Source organism: Hyposmocoma kahamanoa, unplaced genomic scaffold, assembly GCF_003589595.1.
Source record: "Hyposmocoma kahamanoa isolate Upper Pololo Valley unplaced genomic scaffold, ASM358959v1 92, whole genome shotgun sequence".
Lineage (NCBI taxonomy): Eukaryota > Metazoa > Arthropoda > Insecta > Lepidoptera > Cosmopterigidae > Hyposmocoma > Hyposmocoma kahamanoa.
In genome coordinates, this window is record NW_020654748.1 from 1912738 (window position 1) to 1937427 (window position 24690).

The 24690-nt window shown below is 34.3% G+C and overlaps 1 protein-coding gene across 1 annotated transcript in view; it reads right to left on the minus strand.

Moving 5' to 3' along the window:
- Window positions 1-3129: 3129 nt before the first annotated feature.
- Window positions 3130-24690, minus strand: part of LOC113236477 (elongation of very long chain fatty acids protein 6) — an 82020-nt gene continuing 60459 nt past the window's right edge. Inside the window, exon 4 of the mRNA XM_026472564.1 lies at window positions 3130-6925. Within this exon, the coding sequence (XP_026328349.1) occupies window positions 6556-6925 (370 nt within the window). The 3' untranslated portion in view covers window positions 3130-6555. The remainder of the gene's footprint in view (window positions 6926-24690) is intronic.

The following is a 24690-nucleotide window of genomic DNA, read 5'->3' on the forward strand; positions in this document are numbered from 1 at the left end:
TAACAATTTATTTATTTTCAATAACATTCGTGACCATATCACATCACAACTAAGTTCAAAATTAAACTAAAATATCGTTTTTCTTATCAAATAGAATTTTATCATGACATGCATTCCTGAAACACTAGCGCCATTTTTTGTACCAATGTAAATCAGCCATAGTAAACAGGGCGCGGTCATTTGCACAGGCTGGTTTCCGTACATTTAATGTTGGGTGGTTTCAATCTGTTTTGTCGGAGCCAACATGTAGTGCCGGGGACATTTTGTATACGTTTGGTTTGGTAGTATTTTGATTTATCTGTCTGGATTTTATGAAGTGTTTCCTTGAGGTATCTTTTTTTTCTAATGGGGCTGACATGTTCAATAATGATCAAAGCCCCTAAATAAATAAAGAGTAAAAAAAAAATATTGCCGCCGTTTTGCTGAAACTTTTCAACTTACTTTACCTATTTCCAATAATACTTGTGACCGTGTTATATAATAACTGGCCGAACGGTTACCATGCCGGACTGCCACGCATAGGTCCCAGGTTCGATACCCGGGCCGGGAGAAATATTTGTATGACCTACATTTATTTCTATCGTGAGTTTGGGTGTAATTTGTGGTTGTCCATGAATGTGTTCATGGCACCGCAGGGTTTCCCGAGTGAGTGCATTATTAATGTTATTATATCAAATTAAGAAAACTCGTACAATATGAAACTATGTGTTTCTCGTGACAAATAGTATTTTGTCAAATTTGCCACCAGGCAAAGGGTATATACCGTGCACATTCAATAGCACATGAAGCTTATACTTTTATTCGAATACCGCATCCAATGCGGAACAAAATCCACCAGTGTGTAACTTGATGTGCTGCGGTCTTTTGCCGCACATAATTTTAAAATCTGTTCTAAATTTTGAATTGAGGAGCTTCGGAATAAAAACCAATAAATTTCGATTCTAATTTATCTAGTTTCATTGAATTGTATTCAGATCCGTGCATTTCAAATACCTAATATATTTTTAAAAAGGATTTAGCGGTTGCTTGGTTGGATAAATTATTCGTAGATTTATTTCACAAAAAATCTCAATAAATACATTTCATCAAAAAGCGACATCTGCGTCAGTTGTGATGTGTAAAGGTATCGGCTGTGGTGAGAAGATTATTAAAAAATCTCTCACTAGATATCACTAGCAGCGACGAATGCAGAAAGCCAGTACTTTTTCGCGTTTGGATACCACTTTCCACTTAACATCAGGTGAAGTGGAGTCATTTGCCTGTCATGTATAAAAAAAAAGAAAAGAAAAAAAGATCTAATAACAAAAATACATATAGGAGAATTTCGAGGTGCAGCATGGACGTGGTTTCAAGTCCCATCGTGTCAAAGAAATTTTTCTGTGTTTGAGCTTTGTATTCCTAATCATAACAAAACTAGTGATTTGGCAAAAAATCTCAACAATAACTATTATTCGTAGATTGTTGCAAAAACAATCGTTTGGCATTAAAAAAGGAATAAGTCAAAGTGTGACTTAGCGGTATATGTTCTGACGCTCCATTGTTGTCACTATATTAAGGGTATGATGTATGGGATTGTTCATGCTAGGGTAGCAGAATGAGTAATAAAACAAATAGATTCATATGCATATCGCTTTATTGGCCCAGAAAATACAAATTAATGATTGCAAGAATAATTCCACTTTTTATCTTGTAGATTACAATGAGCATTCGACACTAAATATTTATTTTGTTTAGAATTTACTGTAACCACAAAACATGTTTCACAAAAATATATTTTCAAAATACTTTCATGAAATATGGAACTGTAACCGCTAATTCGTTCTAGGCAGAGTTAACAACAGTATGTAAATGCGAGAAAAAAAATAGTAAAAAAAATAAAAATAAATGCCAGCTAACTTGATAGTTATATTTCCACAATATGTACTTCATGATTGCCTTGAAAACAACTGTAATGTACCTCGGACATAAACATAGTTCGAGAGCGTAAAATAAACATTAAAAGTAGAGTACTAACAGTACTCCTTAACAATTTCAAAATAACGAAATCATTCGAAATAAGCAATTGTACATCTCTTGTTTTTAAGTTTGCTTGTAATACTGTGAGAGTATAACTTGTATGATAGTTCAATTTTGCTGTAAAATGTTTAACATTACGTAATATAACATTAACAACTCTATTTGTTCGCAAAGTCCTGATCAGAAGTTAAGATTGATTGAGGCGTAAAATACGTCAAATTGATTCACCAATAAAGAAACGAGTAAAATACTAAACCAAAAAAATATTGACCTAAAACCATTGACTTACAAATAAATGGACGACGGGTCTAATACAAAAACCACGAAAAAAATGTCCCAAGTCAACCTATTCGAAATTTAAATTGTTATGTCATCGCAGTATCGCGCGTCCGTAGAACAAATGAAGACTAAAGCGGAGTGTCGCGCTCTGTATACGATTTTAGCGCCTTACAAGTGCGGAAGCTTTTTAGCGCGGACCCGACGTCCATATAATTGTAAGTCAATGCCTAAAACATAGAAAAGGTGCATCTTTTTACAAATAGCCCTTTATACAAAGCAATAACCACCAATGTGTCAAAATGATAATTACCATATTACATAAGCGTGTCTTTCTCGGCTTGGTGTTCGCTGTTTAATAACCGTGGCAATTTTATTAAATTACTAAATAGTATTTTGCGATGCTATACTCGAATTTTTAAATGTGCGATGGAATTGCACGATATACTTCGCCCTTCCCCATTTCATCATCGAGGGACTAGGCAAAGGTTGGGGTACCATCTCTGTGTTGAGGATATTTTAAAGATTCGCACGAAGCATTACGCTTCCACATTTTCATGGCGAACGGCTATGGAGTGGAATTCCCTGTTTGCAGACTTATTCCCTGAACGCTATAACTAAAACCTTTGCAAGGCAAGATTGACCGACCACATCGTCACTATTCACAGGTGAGATCCAAAATATGCGCACTTATTTATTTTTTTTTTTAAAATGCAGTGAACAGCAACCCGAGAATGACTGTAATAGAGATAAATCCCAGCCCCATGATTGAAGAATTCGGATGAAAAAGTTTATAATTAAAAAATCAACAAGCAGCAATATACAATAATTACTAAAGGAGTGGTTTCTTTCGATCACCGTCATTTGTTGAAATTATCTTCTTTTCATTAAAATTTTATTTTAAAAAACTAACTACCTATGTCCTTAAGAGTAGTACAAAAAAATAGGACAGCAACATCGTTATTTAAAAAAATGCTTTAGTGAGAAACAGAAATATAATTACTATAAAGCATCGGATTGGACATTACTAACCATAAAACGGATTTACCTACAAATGACATAAAACTTTCCATATGAACGCGAAAACCTAGCTCTAGCAGATACAATGTGCAATTCTTTTGTCACAAATCACAAATAATATTTAAAAATAACAATAATAACTACTTTTTAACAGACTTCAAAAAAAGGAGGCGATTTTAAATTCAGATTATATGGTTTATTTTTGTATGTATGTTACGCGATAACTCCGGTACTTCTGAACCGATTGATGATTATTTTTTTGTTGGAAAGAAGATACCTCCGAAGTGGTCCCACTTAAATTGGAAGAAAATATTCCGCAAACTGGGGGATGAATGACTTTTGAGGTCGGTTTTTTTTAGTACTCTGTACTGATTATATTTTCGTAGTAGTACAATTTTTCGTCCTTGGGGACAGGCTAAGGCGTCTAAACCATACTGCCATATCTTAGATTTTTCTTCAATAATTTAACTTTTTGACATTTTTTCGCGGGAAATTTGTTCCTGACACACACCTCTGTTCTGTCTTTTGTCAGAAGTCTGTTTTTTCGAGATGATAAAGTCATTGAATCTGAATCTGAACTATAAAAGAAAAAATATTCATTTTCAAACTTAAATGTGTTATCCTACAAGAGCGTTGTAATACGTAAATAAATAATATGTGTAATTGTCATCGAAATTATTTATGTCACTTGTAGACAAATACCAATTATATAACAGCCTAGTTGAAATACCTACATAATAACTGTGAATTCTAGATTTTCGGTCACTAGACATAATTGACTTGTGCTGAATAATGCTGATTGCATACGCATTACCAAGTCGGTTAGCGGAAAACGGGGTAAACCTCTATGATGCGAACGCAACAGAATTTTTTAAATTTAATTTAATGTAATTTTCGAAGCGGTAACTAAATGCTCGTCAAGGTCACATTACGTAATGCCGGGGTTCTATTTTGAATCAGTGAACTAACACCACATTTATGTCATTTCATCCTTATATTTAAATTTAACGAACTTTTTGTACGAACTAATTAGGTCAAAAAGAACGTTCACTTTTGAATTATACTTCCTTATGAAACCACCACTGTTTATCGATTAATGGCACTAATCCTGTAAAATTATCTTTAGTTTAACAAAGTCGTCGATATTCTCTACATCTTCTAATTGGGTCAGGCGGTGGTGTTAGTTGATTGATTCAAAACAGAACCCCCGGCCTACGTAATGTGCCCTTGATTTTAAAAATCTAAAATATGCAAACATTTGGAATAATGGAATGACTTTGAACCGTCCAAAATGCATAATTGGTTTAACAATCTTATCATTAGTTCAACCACTAACTGTTTCACGCCTTGCTCGATGTCTTATGTGTAATCTAAATACGCAGATATAACCTAACTTTCAAGAAATTGAATACATAAGAATTGAGAATACCTCAGCTGAAACTCGGAAATGTAACCGAAGTGTAACGTAGTGTAATTAATTTACTACGATTTTTAATAAAAATATAACTATTTTGTTTTGAATTCTTACCTTTTATTTTTAATAATTCCAGCGTTTTCAGACGGAGGTATAATCCACTCTATGAGTATTAATTGAAGTTTAAGTAAATGCAATCCGCTTTATTCGGATTTCTGCGACATTATAAAAAACATTTTCGCCACATAGAAGTTTCGGAACCTGTCCTTACACACCGACGGTTATTTTTAAAACCATTAAATTATTCCAACGTCATGGACATTCGTTCGGTACTTTTTCCTCAGCCCAAATACAATAATTATCAAGCTAATTTGTGACTAAGTCTAATATCTACAAACAACCCGACCACTTCTAAGTAGCGCAGCGTTTACTCTGAGGTAACATGACACATGTGACTCGCACAAAAGTCAAGCAGTGGTTTAGAGTCGTCACCTTTTTGAACCGAAGAGTTCGACGTTCAAACTTCTTCTACTAGTCTCTGGCATAAAAAGTTGACATCCTCACGATAACACGTCAGCGGCTCTACAAAAATTTACATTTTACGAAAACCTCTCAAATGCACCAACATTTAATCGGATTCTAATATAATTTGAACTCTCATACATGCTCCTGCTAAAGAGCATTTAATCGAACACTTACATAATTTAGTCTAAAAAAAGAAATCTTTTTAAGTTGTCGATTAAGTTTTTTAGAGATGGACGACTGCAGCATTTTGTAAGTAGATATAATTATTGCTTTCAATGATTTTAATTGGCGTCAATCTATTTCTAATGTATTGGACTTATTGCCGCATTCACAATCGGCCATCCCCAAAGTACACCATCGTTATTACTTTCAATCTCGGCCCGATTGTAAATTCACCGAACAGTATTGGTTATTCCGCTATCTGGAATTACATGTCAATACACTTTGTGCGCTTGTTTGACAAGCATTTCACTGTAACCGGCCCTCGTAGGCCACTCCTCAACACACTGTACAGGAAACTAGCTTTTTACAAATAAATTACTTTAAAAAATCACTCATTTTTAAGTAATAAATACGATTAACATCAACAAAGGTACTTTCGATTTTACATAGGTCGATATCAAGCGAGATAGGGAGGTGTAAAGGCGATATTCATTGTATGCATTCTAACGATTCACTAGTTAATTTAGCAACTAGTCAAATCAAATTCAGCTCAAAACTGTAAATTCTATATTATATATATCGACAAAGTCACTAAGCGTCACTAACCTACTTAATCTAATAGATAATAGAACTTAGGATCTTCTTAAAAAAAATGTGTAACTCTCCCATTGCTTGTCTTAGACATGAACCTATATAAAAGCACAAGTATAGAACGCCCCCGCTGCAAAACAAAAAACGTAAGCTGGATAAGCGGACGTAAGAACTAGCGTGGAATGTGACGCGTGGGGCGCTCTGAAACGCGGTATGACTTGGACCACTTACCAATAAACGATTCATGATATTAGAACCTCAGTAACACCAAGAAAAGTGTTAAAGTTTCCGTAGATTACGCATAAAAGAATTAAAAAAGTAAATAGGAAGTAAAAAAGCCTATCTGTACAAATAAAACATGATATTATAATAAAAGAAAGCATCGACTGAGGAAGTGGCCGCTTCTGTAGCCTTTCACTTCTGAGTCGAGCGCTGAATTCGCATATTAAAATACGATAGTGATGAACTCGTATTGGCAAGCGTGTCCCAATCACGACAATTAACATCCATAACCTGTACAATATACCTATGACATATCACAAGGTGGCAGACTAGTGCACCGCGACGCCATTCCTTTGTCTGGGGAAGCCGTTCACCATCTTCTTCTCTAATTTCTCCACTGGAATATCGTTGATGGGCTCGGTCTTGGTTTTTTTGCCTCCTTTAGGCGCGAGGTAGGCTTTGTAGAAGAATCTTGCGAAGAGGACGAAGTATGAAAAGTACATGGCCATTGAGAGCTTGATATTCATTTGGCTGATGCCGCAGCTGCCGGGAGGCGCGGTGGCCAAGTAGTTGTGGGCCCAGATATTGATGCAGCAGCCCACGATCATCTGCGTCAGCTGCAGGAAGGTGATCGTCATGGCGAGGAACTTGGGTGGGTACTTGCCCATACTTACTAGAGCGTAGTACGAGTACATGACACTGGAAACGAGAAAAAAATTTAATTAACATGATGCGATGGTATTGTTATTCGAAGGTCAATTAAGGCAGTTTGTTAGACGTATGAAATATACAGGTTTACTTTTAAGGTTCGTAGAAATTTTAGCTTGAAACATTGAGCAATACTTTATAAATATTTTACGAGTATCGATCATAAAAATCGTTTTAAAATACATTTTATTGGATCATAAAGTCGATCAAAACTTAGGCTAAAAATAATAAACAAATGTTCATACTTAAAAATACTCAAGACCTTGAAAACGTACAACATATATCTATCTGACCTCTATTCTCACTAGTTCAGTCGTCCAGTTCAGTTGACTGAATTAATGAGACTCTTTTTCCCATTTGCTCAGTTCTTCATTTAACTATGTGCTTGATACCCTATCAGATTCATAGTACCATCGTAGACCAGCTGGTGGCGCGACGAGTAATTTGCTGTTGGTTTGTCGTCCCACCAACATAGAGCCATTAAAAAAAAATTAATGTTGAGTCTAGCAAAAAAAGCTTGTTTTATTTTCAACTGTGTAAACAAGATAGAAATTCTTTATAGTTCAATCAACTAACTGGACTGGACAACAGAACTAGTATAGAGAGGATGGACAACTGAACTAGTGGGAATAGAAGAAATAAAAAATCTCTGCTAAACCAGGGGCAAAAACTTGTTTAATTTTCAACTGTGCAAATAGATAGAAATTCTTTACAGTTCAATCAAATAATGGGACTGAACAACAGAACTAGTATAGAGAGGATGGACAACTGAACTAGTGGGAATAGAGGAAATAAAATCTCATTAGTTCAGTCAGGCCAACTGAACTAGGAATAGAGTATATCTGACGCAGCAAAGTAAAGCATGTACGATTGCTTTCGAATCCAAGGTAAAAAGAAATATGTTGCAATTATGCCATATACAGGTCGTTCGCATTGAGTTCGTAGCTTCTTTCGACATGGACAGTTCAAGGTGGTGTGATGCCCTTTCTCTGACCTTACTGCTACCGAAGATGAGGTACGTAGGTAAATTACGAATCCCAATTACGGTGTCGGAAGTAATTGTCTAGAAATTTCGATTTGCTGGAAGGCCAGATGACATTCCCGTTGTCTGGAGGCCTACCATGAGCTTATAAGCAACCAGTCAAGTTCCATGCAATTCACTTGATGTGGTATAACCATTGACTTACAATTATATGGACGTCGGGTCCGCGCTAAACAGTGTCCGAACTTATAGGGCGTTAAAATCGTATACAGAGCGTCATTCACGCTTTAGTCTTCGTTTGTTCGACTGACAGCGAAGCAAGCAAAATTAGACAGTACTGCGATGACATTACAATTTAAATTCAACGGTTTAGTTTTTTCATATTCCTTTACACGTCACTACGTTTAAATAGGTTGACTTGGGACATTTTTTTCGTGGTTTTTTTATTAGACCCGTCGTCCATTTATTTGTATGTCAATGGGTAAAACTGCTTAAATTCGTATCATGACGTACACAAAGTTAAACGGGAATGGCAAGCCAAGATGATGAGTTTTACTTTTTAAACATTAATTATTGTCTTTGCCTGGCTAGTTGACATCTAACAAGAGCGAGATGGAACTACATACTAAATCATATGAAAGAAATAGACAGATGTACTACCCTGGGAGCGTTCAAGCATTATTAACCGATTGTGTTCAAAATGAGAATTTTTGAATAATTTTAATAATTGTAATATCGGCACATTTCAATCATACTTTACAATTTGTCGTAAGATAAAATTACATGCCATGTCTAGTCATTATAATTGAAATGAATAAGGTGAATTTGAGATTTGATAACATAATTGGAACGTATCTTGTATTCGTACATTTTCATTGATCAATGCGTTAAAGTTAAATTTGGTACTATTTAAAAGTTATTTTACGATTTTCGCTAAGTCAATAAAAGTATTAAAATACAATTTAAAATATATCATGCTAATAATTTGTGAACAAAACTCTGCAGATGGGAACCTCGAACTAAACTATTCAAAAAAGTTCAATAGTTAATAGTATTTTATTTACTGACAATTGGCCATTATACCCTAAAAAGGTAACAGATAATTTTATTATGAAACTGAAAATATAACAAAACTCAAACGAAACTTCTTCAAAATGTAACAAACGCTCGACATTTAAAAAAAAAGTAGTTACGGAGCAACTTTCTTTGAATTGCTTATTTTGACAAATAAGACCGCCATGTGCATGGCAAATTACACGATTTTACTATGATAGAAAAGGTGAACGGATTTCGAATGTAGTACGTAAACTGCGTGGACAGTGAATTGTTTTTGCGAGGTCATAATATGAATTTGACAGGCTATCGAACTTACGGGTTTAAACAGAATTGCTATAAGAGCTCATAGTAGGCCCCCAGGCCTGACTTCTAGCAAGATACGATTAAAAAGCCATTCTTAATTTATGATATTTCAACACACCTGTCCATAACAGTTGCAATGCAACTCAGAGCTTTAAATCGCAAAGATTTAAAGGTCACTGCCACTGGGCGTGTCACCCTGAGACATAAGTTGGCAACCCTAATGTGCCTGTAACCCTAATGCTCGAGGCACACGTTGGCAACCCTAATGTGCCTGTAACCCTAATGATCACATTACTGCTTTGCGGCAGAAGTAGATAAGGTGGTAGTACTTTCCTGCTTTTCTTTCACAAGGACCTCCACTGCTACTAAAAAAACTTATTAAAAACCTGTATGTGAAGGGTATCAGTATCTAATCAAAGTACAAAACAATTAATTTACTAATTGTGTTGTGATTGACTGACAAAACCTGAAAAGCAAGAAATCGCACGTTAAAACTAATACTGTCACTAAAGAAAAAAAGTCCACTTTCATGTAATGGCCATTATAGTTTCTGAAAGTAAGTTCCAATTTGAAAAAGCGAGATTTTTCAGTTCGTACCCAGGGATTTGAACCAGCAACCTCTCTACTGGCCTAGTGGCTACCACAGCCATTCGCAGAATTATAATTAGAAATCCGAGAGTTCTATATTTCTGACGTAATGTATTTCGAAGATAGTTTTAAAATTGTAAGTAAAAATATAACTATTTTGTTGCCTTTTATTTTTAATCATGCGAATTTTAAAGGTGGGTTTCATCCACTCTATGTATATGTTTTACATGAAGTATACTTAATGTTCTGCCTTTTCCCGATTTCTAGGTATAAATTACAACCATTCAAGTGGGTATTATCTTTAACTATAATTATATTAATAGCTGCAAATCCTGTTTCTATTTTTATTTCATTTTTTGTTCTCGTTAAGACACTTTTCAAATGTTAATTTTTTTCAAACTCTCTATTTCAAAATCCATTTCGAGGAATAAGGTTGGAAATTAATATTTATTATATATTTATCCATATTACGTTGATATTATATATATTTTGGAAAAAATATAGTATTGACCTTTATTTGACATTCAATGTCGTCATCAATGGCTTTATAAAGGTTTTTTCCGGCGTAATGCAAAAATGCAAAAAAAATAATTAAATGTCACTTCATCAACGTTTGTAAACATAACTGTACGATCTTTGCAACTTTAAATTTCGCTGCCGGGAGACAAAATATCAAATATAATACAGCTATGGAATACAGAAAGTGCTTTGATCACCCCTACGAGAATGGTTTAATACATAACTCAAACAAGATCTTTGTTCACATTAGAGAAAATTGCGATATAAGTGTCGTGAAGTAAACGTGAAATACTTCAAAGTTTACACTATTTACTAATGTGAAGATCACTTTGAAGTAAGTTGATACGCCTGTATAAAACAACACTTTTTCTTTACTGTGATATTTCCGAGGTAATAACATTCTATTACTTTTGTAGCCGACCGAAGATTTGGTGAACTGTCTCAAAGGGAAAATTATGAAATATGAGCCAAAATTCAAAAGTACAGCCAAGCTGCGCAATATCAGTATATTAAATGAGGTATTAATTCAACAGTTTGATTTGTATGATTGTAAATTTACATATTGTGTAATATATAAAGCTAATAATAATATGTTTACAGCATCCGAATGAATCAAAAGACAGTGAATAACAATAACTGCTATCCCAACCTAGTACCAGCATAACAGCAAACAAGACTTACTTGGAAAGGTTATTTAGTTATATCATTATTATTGTGCTATGAGGCATTCTTGTAACAAAAAATCTTGTTAGTTGTGTTAATTTTAGATACACGCTGCAAAACAGTGTGAAGTAAAAATCGTTGACAAGAGTACAAATTATAGAATAAGGGAAACAACAAGTGCTAGGACGACAGCTGAAATACTTTCTGCTCGAGAAGTTTTTTAACAGCTGCTCCTTCTCGGTTTGGTTCTATATCCGAAGAATCAAGTATGGATAAGCCAAAAACAGTGTTAAAAAGTAGAAACAATATTTGTGGCTTATTGATAATAGTGCAAAAGAACACAGCAAATTGACACTCTTATTATTATTATTATTGTGACTTTGTTTAAAACAAAACAAATTGATTCAGTAGAAAAGATAAGTGATCAATTTGAATTTTTAAACTAAACTTGTAATAAGGATTTTGATCAGTAAAGAAATTTTTAATTTATTTTTAAATTTAAATTACACTTCTCAATCAAAAGAAATTAAAAAAACCTGTCACTTGTATTTAAAGTAAGTTATTTAAATGTTGAAATAATTTTGATGTTGAAATTTTCACTGCATAAACAACACCCCACTACAAATATATGCCGTATTTGCATGAGATTTTTCTTCAATAAAGAGTGACTGAAATGACTGAATTCTTAATAAATAATATGTTCTAATATCAGCATATTTTTCTTGATGTGAATTAATGTCATGATTATGAAATTAAAATCAGTGCAAAACTTTTTGACAAAGAGAACTTTTTTAACTGCTGCGTTTTGCCAGCGTCAGTTATATAAAAATAATATAAAAATTATGGAGATCATCACCAGTGTCAGTTTCATAGTTCAAGAATCTTATTTAAATTCTAATAGTCTGTGAAATTGATCAATATTACACAGTTTTTCTTTAAGATGACAGAGTTCTTTTTTAATTAAATGACAGCTTTATAATGTCGAATATTTAAAGAAGGAACCACCCTAAAGAGTACTGTCGGTTAACAGTCGAAAGGTAAAAAAGTGTGATTCAAGTAAATTATTATTTAGATCATGGAGTACTAAATAAAATACTAAATAAAATACTTATTAATTAGTAACACCTTTATTTCCCACTTATAGCAAATAGCACTTGAAATTGTCAAATTGACATAAGATTGTGATAATTATATCACAATCACATTGTACTTTTGTTAATTCAAATTTAAATTGTGATAATATTAATTCACAATATTATTAATATTTATCTATTTTAGACTCGCCTCGCCCATAGCCATTTTGAATTTTTAAATGGGAGAGATGTATTCCCCGTATTATTATTATTATAAAAAAAGAGGAGAGTGTGTGGGACCGAAAGTGGGAAATATTTACAAAGAGCAACCCACAGAGTTTCTTGCTCATTCTTCTCAGGGGAATCTGCCTTACGAATGAGCTGTATAGTTAAACTAGTATAACGTTTTTAAGTGTAATTTGCTTACCTATGAAATACAACATTATTTGACTTTGAACAGGTACATACTAAATTATTACAATTAATAGGAACTGAAACTATTTTTTCGCGTGACTGTAATAGGCTGCAATCGTAATCGTAGATTTACGTAAAATCTACCTAGAACATTTCCGCGGAATTGTCCACGTAGTCTAAACTAGATCGAGTTACTATGACATAACTACACTAACTTTAAACAGCTGGCAAAAGTCCAAATCAAATTATTAGAAGTGTTTTCGACATAGTTATCAAAATCTGAGTACCACTACAAAACGGGACAGCATTAATAATATAATTATAGTTATTTTATTTAACTGCCTCTGTGGCCGAACGGTTACCATGCTGGACTGCCACACAAAGGTACCGGGTTAGATTCCCGGGTCGGGAGAAATATTTGTATGACCTACATTTATTTCTCTCGTGAATTTGGGTGTGTGTAATTTGTGGTTGTCTAAACAAAACTTGTGTCCAGAGACGGTTCAGGGATTTCCACATTGACGTAACAATGATAAACATTATTGGAACGAACGAGGCATCTAAGTTTAAGGCTCTTATCACCTGGTCCATTTTCGTAACATCTTACAAAATCGCTTAGAAAATTCTGAAGAAGCATTAAGCTGATGACAAAAACAATTTGCTGCGTCAATGCATCAATTGATGATTCTATGAATAGCATTTCGTAGGAGGGACTTCCACAATGAGTCATTAGTGCTCGTTTATCAACAGCGTCAAGCAAGGTGCGGTATTATAATGCACTATCTTGCAGCAATTGACTTTGTTCGCAGTTTCGAAGGGCAAACGCAGTTGTAGGTACACTTTTAGGAAGTGTATCTTTTTCCGAGAATTACCGTAACTACGACGAAAGCAAAAATAATTAAAGATTGATAGAAAGTATATTTAGTTATTTATTTATAAACGAGAATATATCGAGTCATTACCGCCAACTTAGTGTAAGCGACACACAGGAGAGGTTTTTTTAAATTATTTGTAGATACAAATTGAATTTTAACACTTAATAATGAATTTCGTAACCGATTTGCGTAACAGCAAAAATTTTTTTAAAATAATGAATGTTAAGCCTTACAATATTTTAGCTATTTCTATCTAAAGATTTTTGAGGCTTAAAGTTTTTAGAGTAAAAAGGTTTTTTGCCACTTTGTTTATAGTAAACGACGACATTGTGATTTATACTCTGCCGGTTGCGATAACAAGTGGGGTCGCTTGCGTTATGATTTTTAACCGACTTCAAAAAAGAGGAGGTCCTCAATTCGACTATATCTTTTTTTGTATGTATGTTACGCGATAACTCTGATTTGTGAACAGATTTTGATGATTCTTTTTTGTTGGAAAGAGAGTACCTCAGATGTGGTCCCATTTAAATTTGAAGAAAATATTCCACCTCTAAGGGAGGCAAACTAAGGGATGAATGACTTTTGACGTCGGCTTTTTTAGTATTCTGTACTGATTGTATTGATTTTGTCGGTTACACTAAAATATAAAAAACAGTTGAGCTAACGATAAACTTAGCATTTGCTATAATTTTATTTCATGTAATTTTGGCGGGAAATGTCGACGTGTCCTTGTCCGTTATAGTTAAAGTGAAACACACATAGAACGGGTGCGGATCGGGTGCGTGTCGGGCGCGTGTCGGGTCGGGAGCACGGCGGGGATGTAATTCCATGTATTTACATTGACGACAATACATCAAGCGCGGGCGCGTGATGCAAAGCGTGGTGCAAAGACCCGATCTGTGGCCGTCACGCGCCCGCTTTAAAATATCAATTTGAAGGCGGTCATGGCTCAATATACATTAGTTTTTTTTTCAACTTTCAAATAGTGGTTTCTCAATTCCACAGTTTTAAGTTACGACCACATATATGATACAAGGAGTGACATAAAGTAGTTAAAATCGCCAAGCATTAATTAATTACTTTTTCGAATTCTGCAAATAGTTTTACTGCATTGTAAGATAAAACTACTCACCTAGTAAGGAGAAATTGGGTTTTAAAGTAATTTCATTTAAATGTTACTTTGGTGAAAGTTGAAATTAAAAGATTAGTTGTCTACTGCATTTTTACATTGTGTCACTAGGATCATTTTAAAATACAACATCAGCTTCCTAGGTGAATAGTTTTGTCCTATGATGCAATAAAACTCTTCCCAGAAATCCAAAATTACCATAAATTAAACAATTAATATATTTATCGAACAAATCCTAGAAGATAATAGCCAAAACATAGCACTAATATTAACGACCGCCAGCGATAATAGTCCTTGTCCATTGGCATTTATTTATTTGTTTACGAGGAAAATTTGTCAATAAATTAATATACATAGCTATAAACTTTTCAATTATGTCCTTCACGTTCATCATTTCCCTAAAAGGCAGACGGAAATCAGCTTGATTACCGTTTACACTTTAAAAAAACATCACACTTTCATCCACTACGGACTGCTGAAGGCAAGTGAGTGGAATCACGAAGGCTAAGTATAATCGTGAGTTGTTATTGTCTACACTAATTGAATAACATTATGACTACTTCACATTCATTAACACTATGAGTAAACAACATTGAATAATATTATGTGCTCCCTCAATTGAACAACATTATGAGTACACAACATTGAATAACATTACGTGCTCCCTCAATTGAACAACATTATGAGTACACAACATTGAATAACCCTTAACTAACATTTAGAGATATTTTGTTGATGGACAGTTTCTTTAATTTTAGGAAATTATGTTAAATTAAAATTGCTTATTAGTCTTGTAAAAGGGCTAGATTGTAGTTTTAAGGTTTTGTTTTGCTTTATAACAAATAAAAAAAGAATAACATAAGTGCAATGTACTGAATAACATTCTGAGTACACTACATTGAACAACATTATGTGTTGAATACATTGAATAACATTATGTGTACGATCCTTTTGTGAACCGGTTTACTAGTCAGGCTGCTCGAAATTATCTGGTATCGGTCACATTAGATGCTCCGGGAATATAATTGTGAATAGACGGGCAAAGTTTAGCAATAAATATAATGGTGTAAAATTCTGATCTGATCATTGTGCTAAAAGGGTTTCTAATGTTATTCAGCGTGTTTCCCATTTGGAGGGTCGCGACCATCAAAATGAGATACCGGGTCAAAGTCAAAGATTATTTATTCCATAGGTAAACTAAATTTACACTTGAAAACGTCACAGTTAAGCTACTGCTCGTTCACTACGCTGACCTCCCTGAGAAGAACGAGCGAAACTCTAGGGATTGCTCTTTTCAAATAAACTTAAATGCTATGGAATACATTTTGAATCAAATTTGTGTGGATTCTGGAGCCATGTCGTCTTTCCATACATCTTTATCTAACACGTAGTCTTCAACTTTGTAATATGATTTTTCGATCAAAATATTTTTAATGTAGTTTTTGAACTTAGGAATTGATAAACTTAATATATGCTCCGGAATCTTATTGTAAAAACGTATACAGTTCCCCATAAAAGAGTTGTTTACCTTGGTTAAACGAAATCGTGGTACCATGAGTTTGGACTTAGTTCTAAGGTTAATATTATGGGGTCGCAACATTCCCGCCATTGTTGAAGTAGAACCAGACCTCAAATAAAACTTTCCTCACTTTTCGCGATCTTGGCTTCTTTAGTAAAAAATAAGCAGCAGCTCCACACTTTACACTAAATAGGCGATACCGAAATAATATTAGTAAAACATTTTTACTAACAATAAATGTGTATTATTTTAATTAATGTAACCAAATTGGGTTTAAAAGTATTGAGTGGATGACGAAGAAGCAGTATGAAAATTACCGGGCACTGTTACATGGTTTATTTCCAGTTGTGATAATGTCGGGAAAAAACTTGATGAAAAGTAGACATTAAACATTTTTTTTAAATTTTTATTGCTGATTTCAGCGTGAATAATATATTATGCATGCCATTCATAAATGGTTTTAGTATCCCAAAGGTCGTGCCATTACAGTAATTATAGTAAAGCATACTAATCTATTTAAATTAACACATGTTATTTAAAATAAATTAGTTTAAATATCATTAAAAATTATAATTATATTGAGGGTTACTTTACTACACGAGTAAACACGTACTTGTTTACGTACACGACAAAACTATTCCACGCATTTTATTTATAGTTTCAATCCACTCAACAGTTGACACGAATACTAAATTCGTTTATCGAAATTTGCAACTAACACCAGATGAAGCAGTGTTAAAATGAAAAGTTAAGCGATGCTCCTCCGTTTTTAGCAAAACGGTCATTTACAATTATGTAACAACTTGTGTGCCGCCATTACGGTACGTCATGAACAAGTTTTGCCGGTTCTGAACTGCTATAACTACTTAATTTTCGAACAAATTTTAATTCCGTTTTCGCACTTGGCCCTCAAACTTTGTCTCCGAAAGCAAGGGAACGGTATTTAATTTTCGATATTTGATTAGCGAGCCACACTTATTAACGTAGAATTCACTCGGATCGCCGACGCGAAACGCACAACGTCATCGTCTCTTATTATATACATATACAAAATGTTTACATAATATGTAGAAATACAGTTTTGATCTGACGAACTTAACCGAACGGGTTTAATTAATACCGCACACCAAAATGGGACCACTTTTCTTTGCGCCTTAGTTCTTATAAAGGGCACACAGCCACCGAAACAATGAATTTATTGCAAACCAAATTTCCCGATAGCATAATTTCACGAAATTCAGCCGTTAAGGGGCCAGCTCGATCATGTGATTTAACACCGCTGGACTAATTGTTTAATAGGGTTATCTTAAAGACAGAGTCTAGCCCCATATGGGGCTAATACAATCGATTGCAGCCTTAAAACTCAAAATTCGTGAAGTGATTAACGAAATAGATCCACCATTTTGTCAAAAAGTGATTAAAAACTTTATGATGATATTTATCAGATATCATTTTTCATGAATAATTGCCAAACCTTACTTTTTTAATACAATAACAATTTGAATCATTGTCACCTGAATTTATTGTTTTATTTTGATTTACAAAACAAAGTTCTTGTTGAAAAACCCTTTATAAGCATTATTATTATTACTCCGTTAGCAGTAGACCTCCTCGTGAAAGAGTACACTTACTTCAGCAGTCTTTAGTTAACTGCCACCTTACGTATTTCTGCCGCCAAGCGGTAATGTGATCATTATTGCGTTCCGGTTTTGAAGAGTATGGGTGTTGGTGAAATCACAGGCACATGGGACTTGTCAACTTATGTCTCAGGGCGACGGCGCAGTAATGCGGTTTAAAGCTCTGAGTGACACTGCAACTGTTATGTATAGGTGTGCCGCTTGACCTGTTAGTACAGTGACTTGGTATCATAAAAAAAAACCAATAAATTACTAAAAACTGAAAAAAAAAAGTTAACATTCGCTTTTATTACAATGTTTCAACGCAAAAATAAAACGCAATTCCTAAATAAACCGATCTCAAAAGTTCGTGAAATTACAACTAAGTTTCATTGAAACCTATAACAGTATAGGAAAGTGCGCGAAACTGGATTCATCCACTAGTTTGCCACCCTTTGTGGTGGAATATTTTCTTCAAATTTAAATGGGACCAATACTGAGGGTCGTATTCCAGAACTCTACTCAATGCTCAAGTCAGGATTTGAGTATGATTCAAAGCACTCGAAATCATACTCAAGTCCCTGCCATTAGGGTCGTATTTCCAGTGCTTGTGTTTCCAGTGTAATCATTTAATTTGTTTGAAAATTATTCTACCAAATCATTACTGCGCTCCGATTGGCCAGTTCTTTCAGAATTCGGAAATTCGAAAACAATGGACGGGTGTCGTCAGTTGTTTTACTTCAAATCGACCAGTTTAACTTGAGCTTTGTTATAATGGAAGAAAATTGAAAAATTACATATTTAATATTTATTTATAGATGTTTTGTTGTTTTTCCAACACCCCGAATGGAACAGCCCCCCATAGCTAGAGATATTATCTTAATTACAATAAATACAGAATGTTTTTAGAATATACGGAGACGTACACACGGTCAGTTGTGGGCGCTGTACTTTTTCAGTTTCCTAATTTGTGATTTCAGCGCAAACGAGAGTTGACATATAAAAGTGATATTAGCCCAATTTGCCCGATGAGTTGCCAGGGATGGATGGCCCTTATTTCGATCTATTTCTGGTTATATACTCGATGGTTTTAGTTTTTGCTTGAACGCAGCCATTTCCAAGTCAGAAACACTAACTGTCAGTTTATTGTACATGTTAATTTTAATATTTATGCCTAGTTTTAACGTTTTTACTAATTTAATTTTATTTGTTACTAGTTTATGTTTACTTCTAGTGTTACTCATAAAGTAACGAACAAGTTTGTACCTTTGTTATGTAAGTGCCAAGACATGCCTGCAGCAAACGAGTGTAACTTTGAAAGGTCACTTTAGAACTATTATGATGTACATTACGGATTTACTAGATGCCTTAGAAATACATAAATGCAATGACTTTTTGTATCCGTAGTAATACAAGTCAAGGCTAATAAATAACGCGAGGATTGCATTCGTATTGTAAATATGAATTACAACTCTATATTTATAATAAAAAAGAAGTAAATTCAACGATAATTGTGCCTTGTGTGTACCTCGGCAATCATCGGATTTCTGAATGCACACGAATATTAATTTCCATGCTCATTAAATATTATATTTAAAATCTATAATAATTTGAATTTTGAACAACGTACTTTATTCTTGTTTTGTTTTGATTTCCGTGTAAATATATATATAGAGCTGTAAAACTATTTCCCTATTTTTAATAACATTTACTCCATGCCAATAAGCAAGTTAACAAAAATATAAAATAAATAAAGTGTGCTTCTTCTATATAACTAAAAATAAATATTTATCCTGTTATTAACATTTATTTCATTTTCCGGTTATTTTTGTGCCTGTCCTTTTAGCGGCTTTCCCCCATTGTATAATAAATAAAAAATGTAATAGCAACTCTATATACTTCCAAGTCGACTGAAAGCGTCCGGTCTGTACCAAAGGCAAAAGACAACTCAATAAAACCCGATGACAGCCGAAACACGAAGTTTGCCGAGGGACATTGAAAAAACACGAGTGAAGCACTGTACTTCCTATACTGTGGTGAGAAAATAAACCAATTTGTTATATTATTATTAATATTATCCTTGCAGACGATTCAACAAACTATAAAATCGCTTTTTTATTACCGACCCAGTACTTCGTAATAACTATTGTTTACACATGTTTAAATGTTCAAAATGAACGATAAAATTAAATAATTCGTAAATATTAGAAAAGGCCATAATTTGTTTAACACAACTCTAATATATTACGTTATACTATAGATAGTATATATTAGACAAGTATACTGCCATCTAAAAAACCAACTGTAACACCACAACCTAAAGTTCGTTTGAGATTTGACGTTGTCAGATTTAATTCCGCCTTCCCCTTTCCATCATCGGGGGACTAGACGTAGGCTTGGGTTCCACCCTTATGTTGTGGATATTCCAAAGATTCGCACGAAGCGTTACGCTTCCACATTCATATGGCGAACGGCTATGGAGTGGAATTCCCTGCCTGCAGACTTGTTCCCTGGGGCCTTACCGTGAACTCTTATTACGATTCAGTTTAGGACCTAAAAAGAATCATGTGAGACAGTGATTCCAGAACAATTTACAAACAAAATATTCAATTATTCCAGCGCAACAATAAAAAAAATCAACAATAACGAAACAAGGCGACAACAAAGCATAAAAGCAATAACGAAACTCAAAAATTACTCCAAAAACATCACGCAAAGCTGGGTGCACTAAATGCTATTTCTGAACTCTAGTTTTCCATTATTTCTCTACTCAACAGGTCTCAACAGGTTTAGTAGCAGTAGAGCTCCTTGTGAAAGAGTTCGTCCAAGACAGTATTGCCAACTTACCTATTTCTGCCGCCAAGCACTAATGTCAGCTGCGTTCCAGTTTTGAAGGGTACTGGTGAAATTACAGGCACATGAGACTTGTCAACTTATGTCTCAAGGTGACGGGCGCAGTGGCAGTGTCCTTCAGATCTTTGCGATTTAAAGCTCTGAGTGGCACTGGAACTGTTAATGGATAGACATATAGCTTACCATCAGATGTATGACTTGTTCGTCACGTCATTTGATATTCTAAACTAATATATTATTTCTCTCGTGAGTTTGGGTGTAATTTGTGGTTGTCTATGTGTGTGTCCATAGCTCCCGCGACACAGTGTTTCCCTAGTGCGGACTATGTTGTTATTATTATAAGATAAAGGTCGTTTTTTTAACAGAAAGTTTTTCGTATAATACCAAAAAAAAATCATTGGTATATCTAATATCTATTGAGTACAGCGGTTTTCTTGTAAAATTTCGAAGTAAGTTTGTTTTTTCTGTAGTGAAAATTTTCGTATGGTATTATAGTCCATCTGTTTAGGTACTTAAATAAATGTAAACAATCTTGAGATGTCTATTTAATGAAATATACATTTATAAAATGATTTTCCCTTACCTTCAAATACAAAATACAAATACTTAGCTCATATGAAATTGCATGCCTATTTTTATACCTATTGATTTGTAAAGCATGTGTTTCAATAAAAACATGTATCAAGATTGTTTACATTTAGTTAAGTACCTAAACAAATGGACTATAGTGTACATCCTCAATTTTACTATATATTTCTTCCAAAGTGACTGATTCAACACTTTCACTGTTGTGCGCAATCAACCAAAGCCATTCGAGGTGGCATAGACTCTTAACAATTAAACTGAAACTAAATAAGATATCAAAAAACCGATTAAGCAGGGTTGTAGATCGCGTTTCACAGCACAACAGGCCGCGACTTCCGCCAAAGCGACGACATAAAGCGCGAAGTACTGCTGTTCTCATATAGCGATTAGGGACATGGAAAAAGTATCGATCTTTTTGGTACCGAGTACTTTTCCTTCCGATACCGATAGTTTTGTACTCGATACATTTCAGGTATTAGTACTTTTGGACATGTATCGTTTTGAATAATTCCTACATAAGTCTCATATCATAATGTAAGCCACTTTGCATTTTTTTTTAAATCGCATCCCTCGTCACAAATGGTAGCATATACTATACCAATATAGTATATGCTACCATTTGCCTCTTTATAAGAATGAGCATGAAGAAAAATATTAGAAACATTTGAATTTTATTCCTTCTTCGGAACGTTTGTTCTCAAAAGCAGACAATACAATATCATAAACAAGAAACAGACGGTTACCAAATATAATATATTTTTGTTTTTAAGTTAATAAACTCAGAGGAGTGGGAAACTTAAGTAACACAAATTATGTGAAATGACGATTGATTGAATTGATCAATTGGTGGATTTAATAAATTTCTTTTATTATTTGTTTCAATTAATTATCACAAATCAAATAAAAGACTTATTAAGTCAAGTGTTTTATTCTGTCTTTAAGTAGGGAAAATTTAATAATTTTATGAGTGCGATAATTTTTATGCGATACTACTCATGAGTACAGATCGATATTTTGATAGCGAATACGCGCTTTTTGTCGCTCTCGAGCAAGTCGCGCGTTGCCGTACTAGCCCTACAGATATTATGTTAAGCCAGGTATTCATTACCGAGCTGTAACTGTAACGTGACATACAGTAACGAGGTTCTTGTGTAGACACGTGAAACAGGCTTTGCTCGCTAGAATGAGTACCTGGTTATCGTCGGCTCGCTGCGAATCGCGGCAACCTCGCGAATCACATGCCCGCTATGATTTTTGGCAACATAACATGCAATGGTCACGATAACAGGACGCTAATGAGTACCAGGCTGTAAGAACTCAATTTCGGAAAAAAAATTAATAAGGGAATTGAAGATTAGTACCAATAGAGCGCCTTGTGAAAGAATTCGTCAAGGGAAGTACTTGCCACCTTTCCTATTTCTGCCGCCAAGCAGTAATGTCAGCATTACTGAGTTCCGGTTTTGAAGTGTAAGGGTGCTGGTGAAATTACAAGCATATGGGACTAGTCAGCTTATATCTCAGAGTGACGGGCGCAGTGGCAGTGCCCCTAAGATCTTTGCGATTTAAAGCTCTGAGTGGCACTGCAATTGCTATGGACATGCGTTTCGCTTAATACCAGGCGCACGACTTGTTCGTAAATAAAAAAATGTACAAATATGTGTAAATAAAATTTAAGAAATTTCGCTTTTGAAAGCAAAGATTACGTTCAACTACTACATAATCTCAGTACATAGTACTAAAAAAACCGACCTCAAAAGTCGTTCATCCCCTAGTTTGCCACCCTTAGAGGTGGAATATTATCTTCAAATTTAAATGGGACTGCTGCTGAGGTACCCTCTTTGCAACAAAAAAAGAATCATCAAAATCGGTTCACAAATGCCGTAAAGTTATCGCGTAACATACTGAGGATCGTATTCCAGAACTCTACTAAATACTTGATATTATAGTATTATAGTAATCGCGTAACAAACATAAAAAAACATACAATCGAATTGAGAACCTCCTCCTGTTTATGAAGTTAAAGAAATGGCTGTCAGTTAAGGATAGGAACGATATTATGAACGACGTTTTCGATATATAGAAGGTTGACCCTTCGACGTCTCAAGTTTCTATAACATTCTAAAAACCTTGAACAATTTGTTTTAAATGGTTTTGTTTACAAGTGCAGGAATATTTGTCATCAATTTGTTTCATCGTTTTAAGAATATTCCGAGTTTCTAAAATCAGTGGATTTACATAGTGTGCTAGTTCAAAGTCAAAGTCAAAGTCAAAGATTATTTATTCCATAGGTAAAATAAATTTACACTTGAAAACGTCACATTTAAGCTACTGCTCGTTCACTACGCTGACCTCCCTGAGAAGAACGAGCAAGAAACTCTAGGGATTGCTCTTTTCAAATAAACTTAAATGCTATGGAATACACTTTGAATCAAATTTGTGTGGATTCTGGAGCCATGTCGTCTTTCCATACATCTTTATCTAACACGTAGTCTTCAATTTTGTAATATGATTTTTCGATCAAAATATTTTTAATGTAGTTTCTAAACTTAGGAAATGATAAACTTAATATATGCTCCGGAATCTTATTGTAAAAACGTATACAGTTCCCCATAAAAGAGTTGTTTACCTTGGTTAAACGAAATCGTGGTACCATGGGTTTGGACTTAGCTCTAAGGTTAATATTATGGATATCTTCTTTCTTATTGAAATTATGTATATTTTTACGGGCATATAAAATTACTTGAGTAAATGTACTGTGATGCCACAGTCATGATACCAGTCTCCTTAAACTTTTCTCTGAGAGATACCCGAGAGCCTAGACGGTACACAGAACGAATCGCTCGTTTTTGCAATACAAATATGGTTTGAATATCTGCCGCTTTACCCCACATGAGAAAGTTCAACTATTTTTATCTTTTGTTGAATAATGGACTCAGGAAACGCTATAAGCAATAGTAAATATGCTTAATATATTTCTAATTTGCTCTTAGTTAAAAGCTTCGTGTCAAAGTGATTACCAATGTCTATCTTTTGCACGGAAGAAAAAACAATGGAAGTGCGCTAAGCCTCGATTACAATCAGAGCCGATGTCGGTAAAACTCACAAATTCTTAAACACACAATCTTGATATTGATTGTTCGTAGTTCCAAATTTAAAAAGAAATAACAAATTCTGTATTGTTAGTTAATCCTGTTGACAATATCGTTGAATGTTCAATACCATCAATACCTATTATTACAAGTTACGACGTTTTGATATTATATTGAAATTTCAATCAATGTGCTGCCATCTTGCGGTAAATTTAGTTTAGTTAAATTAATTTAGTTCTCCAAAAAAGAAGCGACCAGGATTTTAGAGAATTTGCACGATAGAATGATACAAAGTGAATATGGCGGACTGTCTTTTGAGACCTATAGTTGGCACGCGTCAGACGCTAACTAACCACTTCTACTGTATTTATTGTTCTATAATATATGTGATAGCTAAGCTTATTCCTTAGCAGAAGCAGCTGCCAGGTTTCTGATAACTGGAGGCTGTTGCGGACACCGAGCTACATAATCCGCGCCGACCGCCTACTCGCC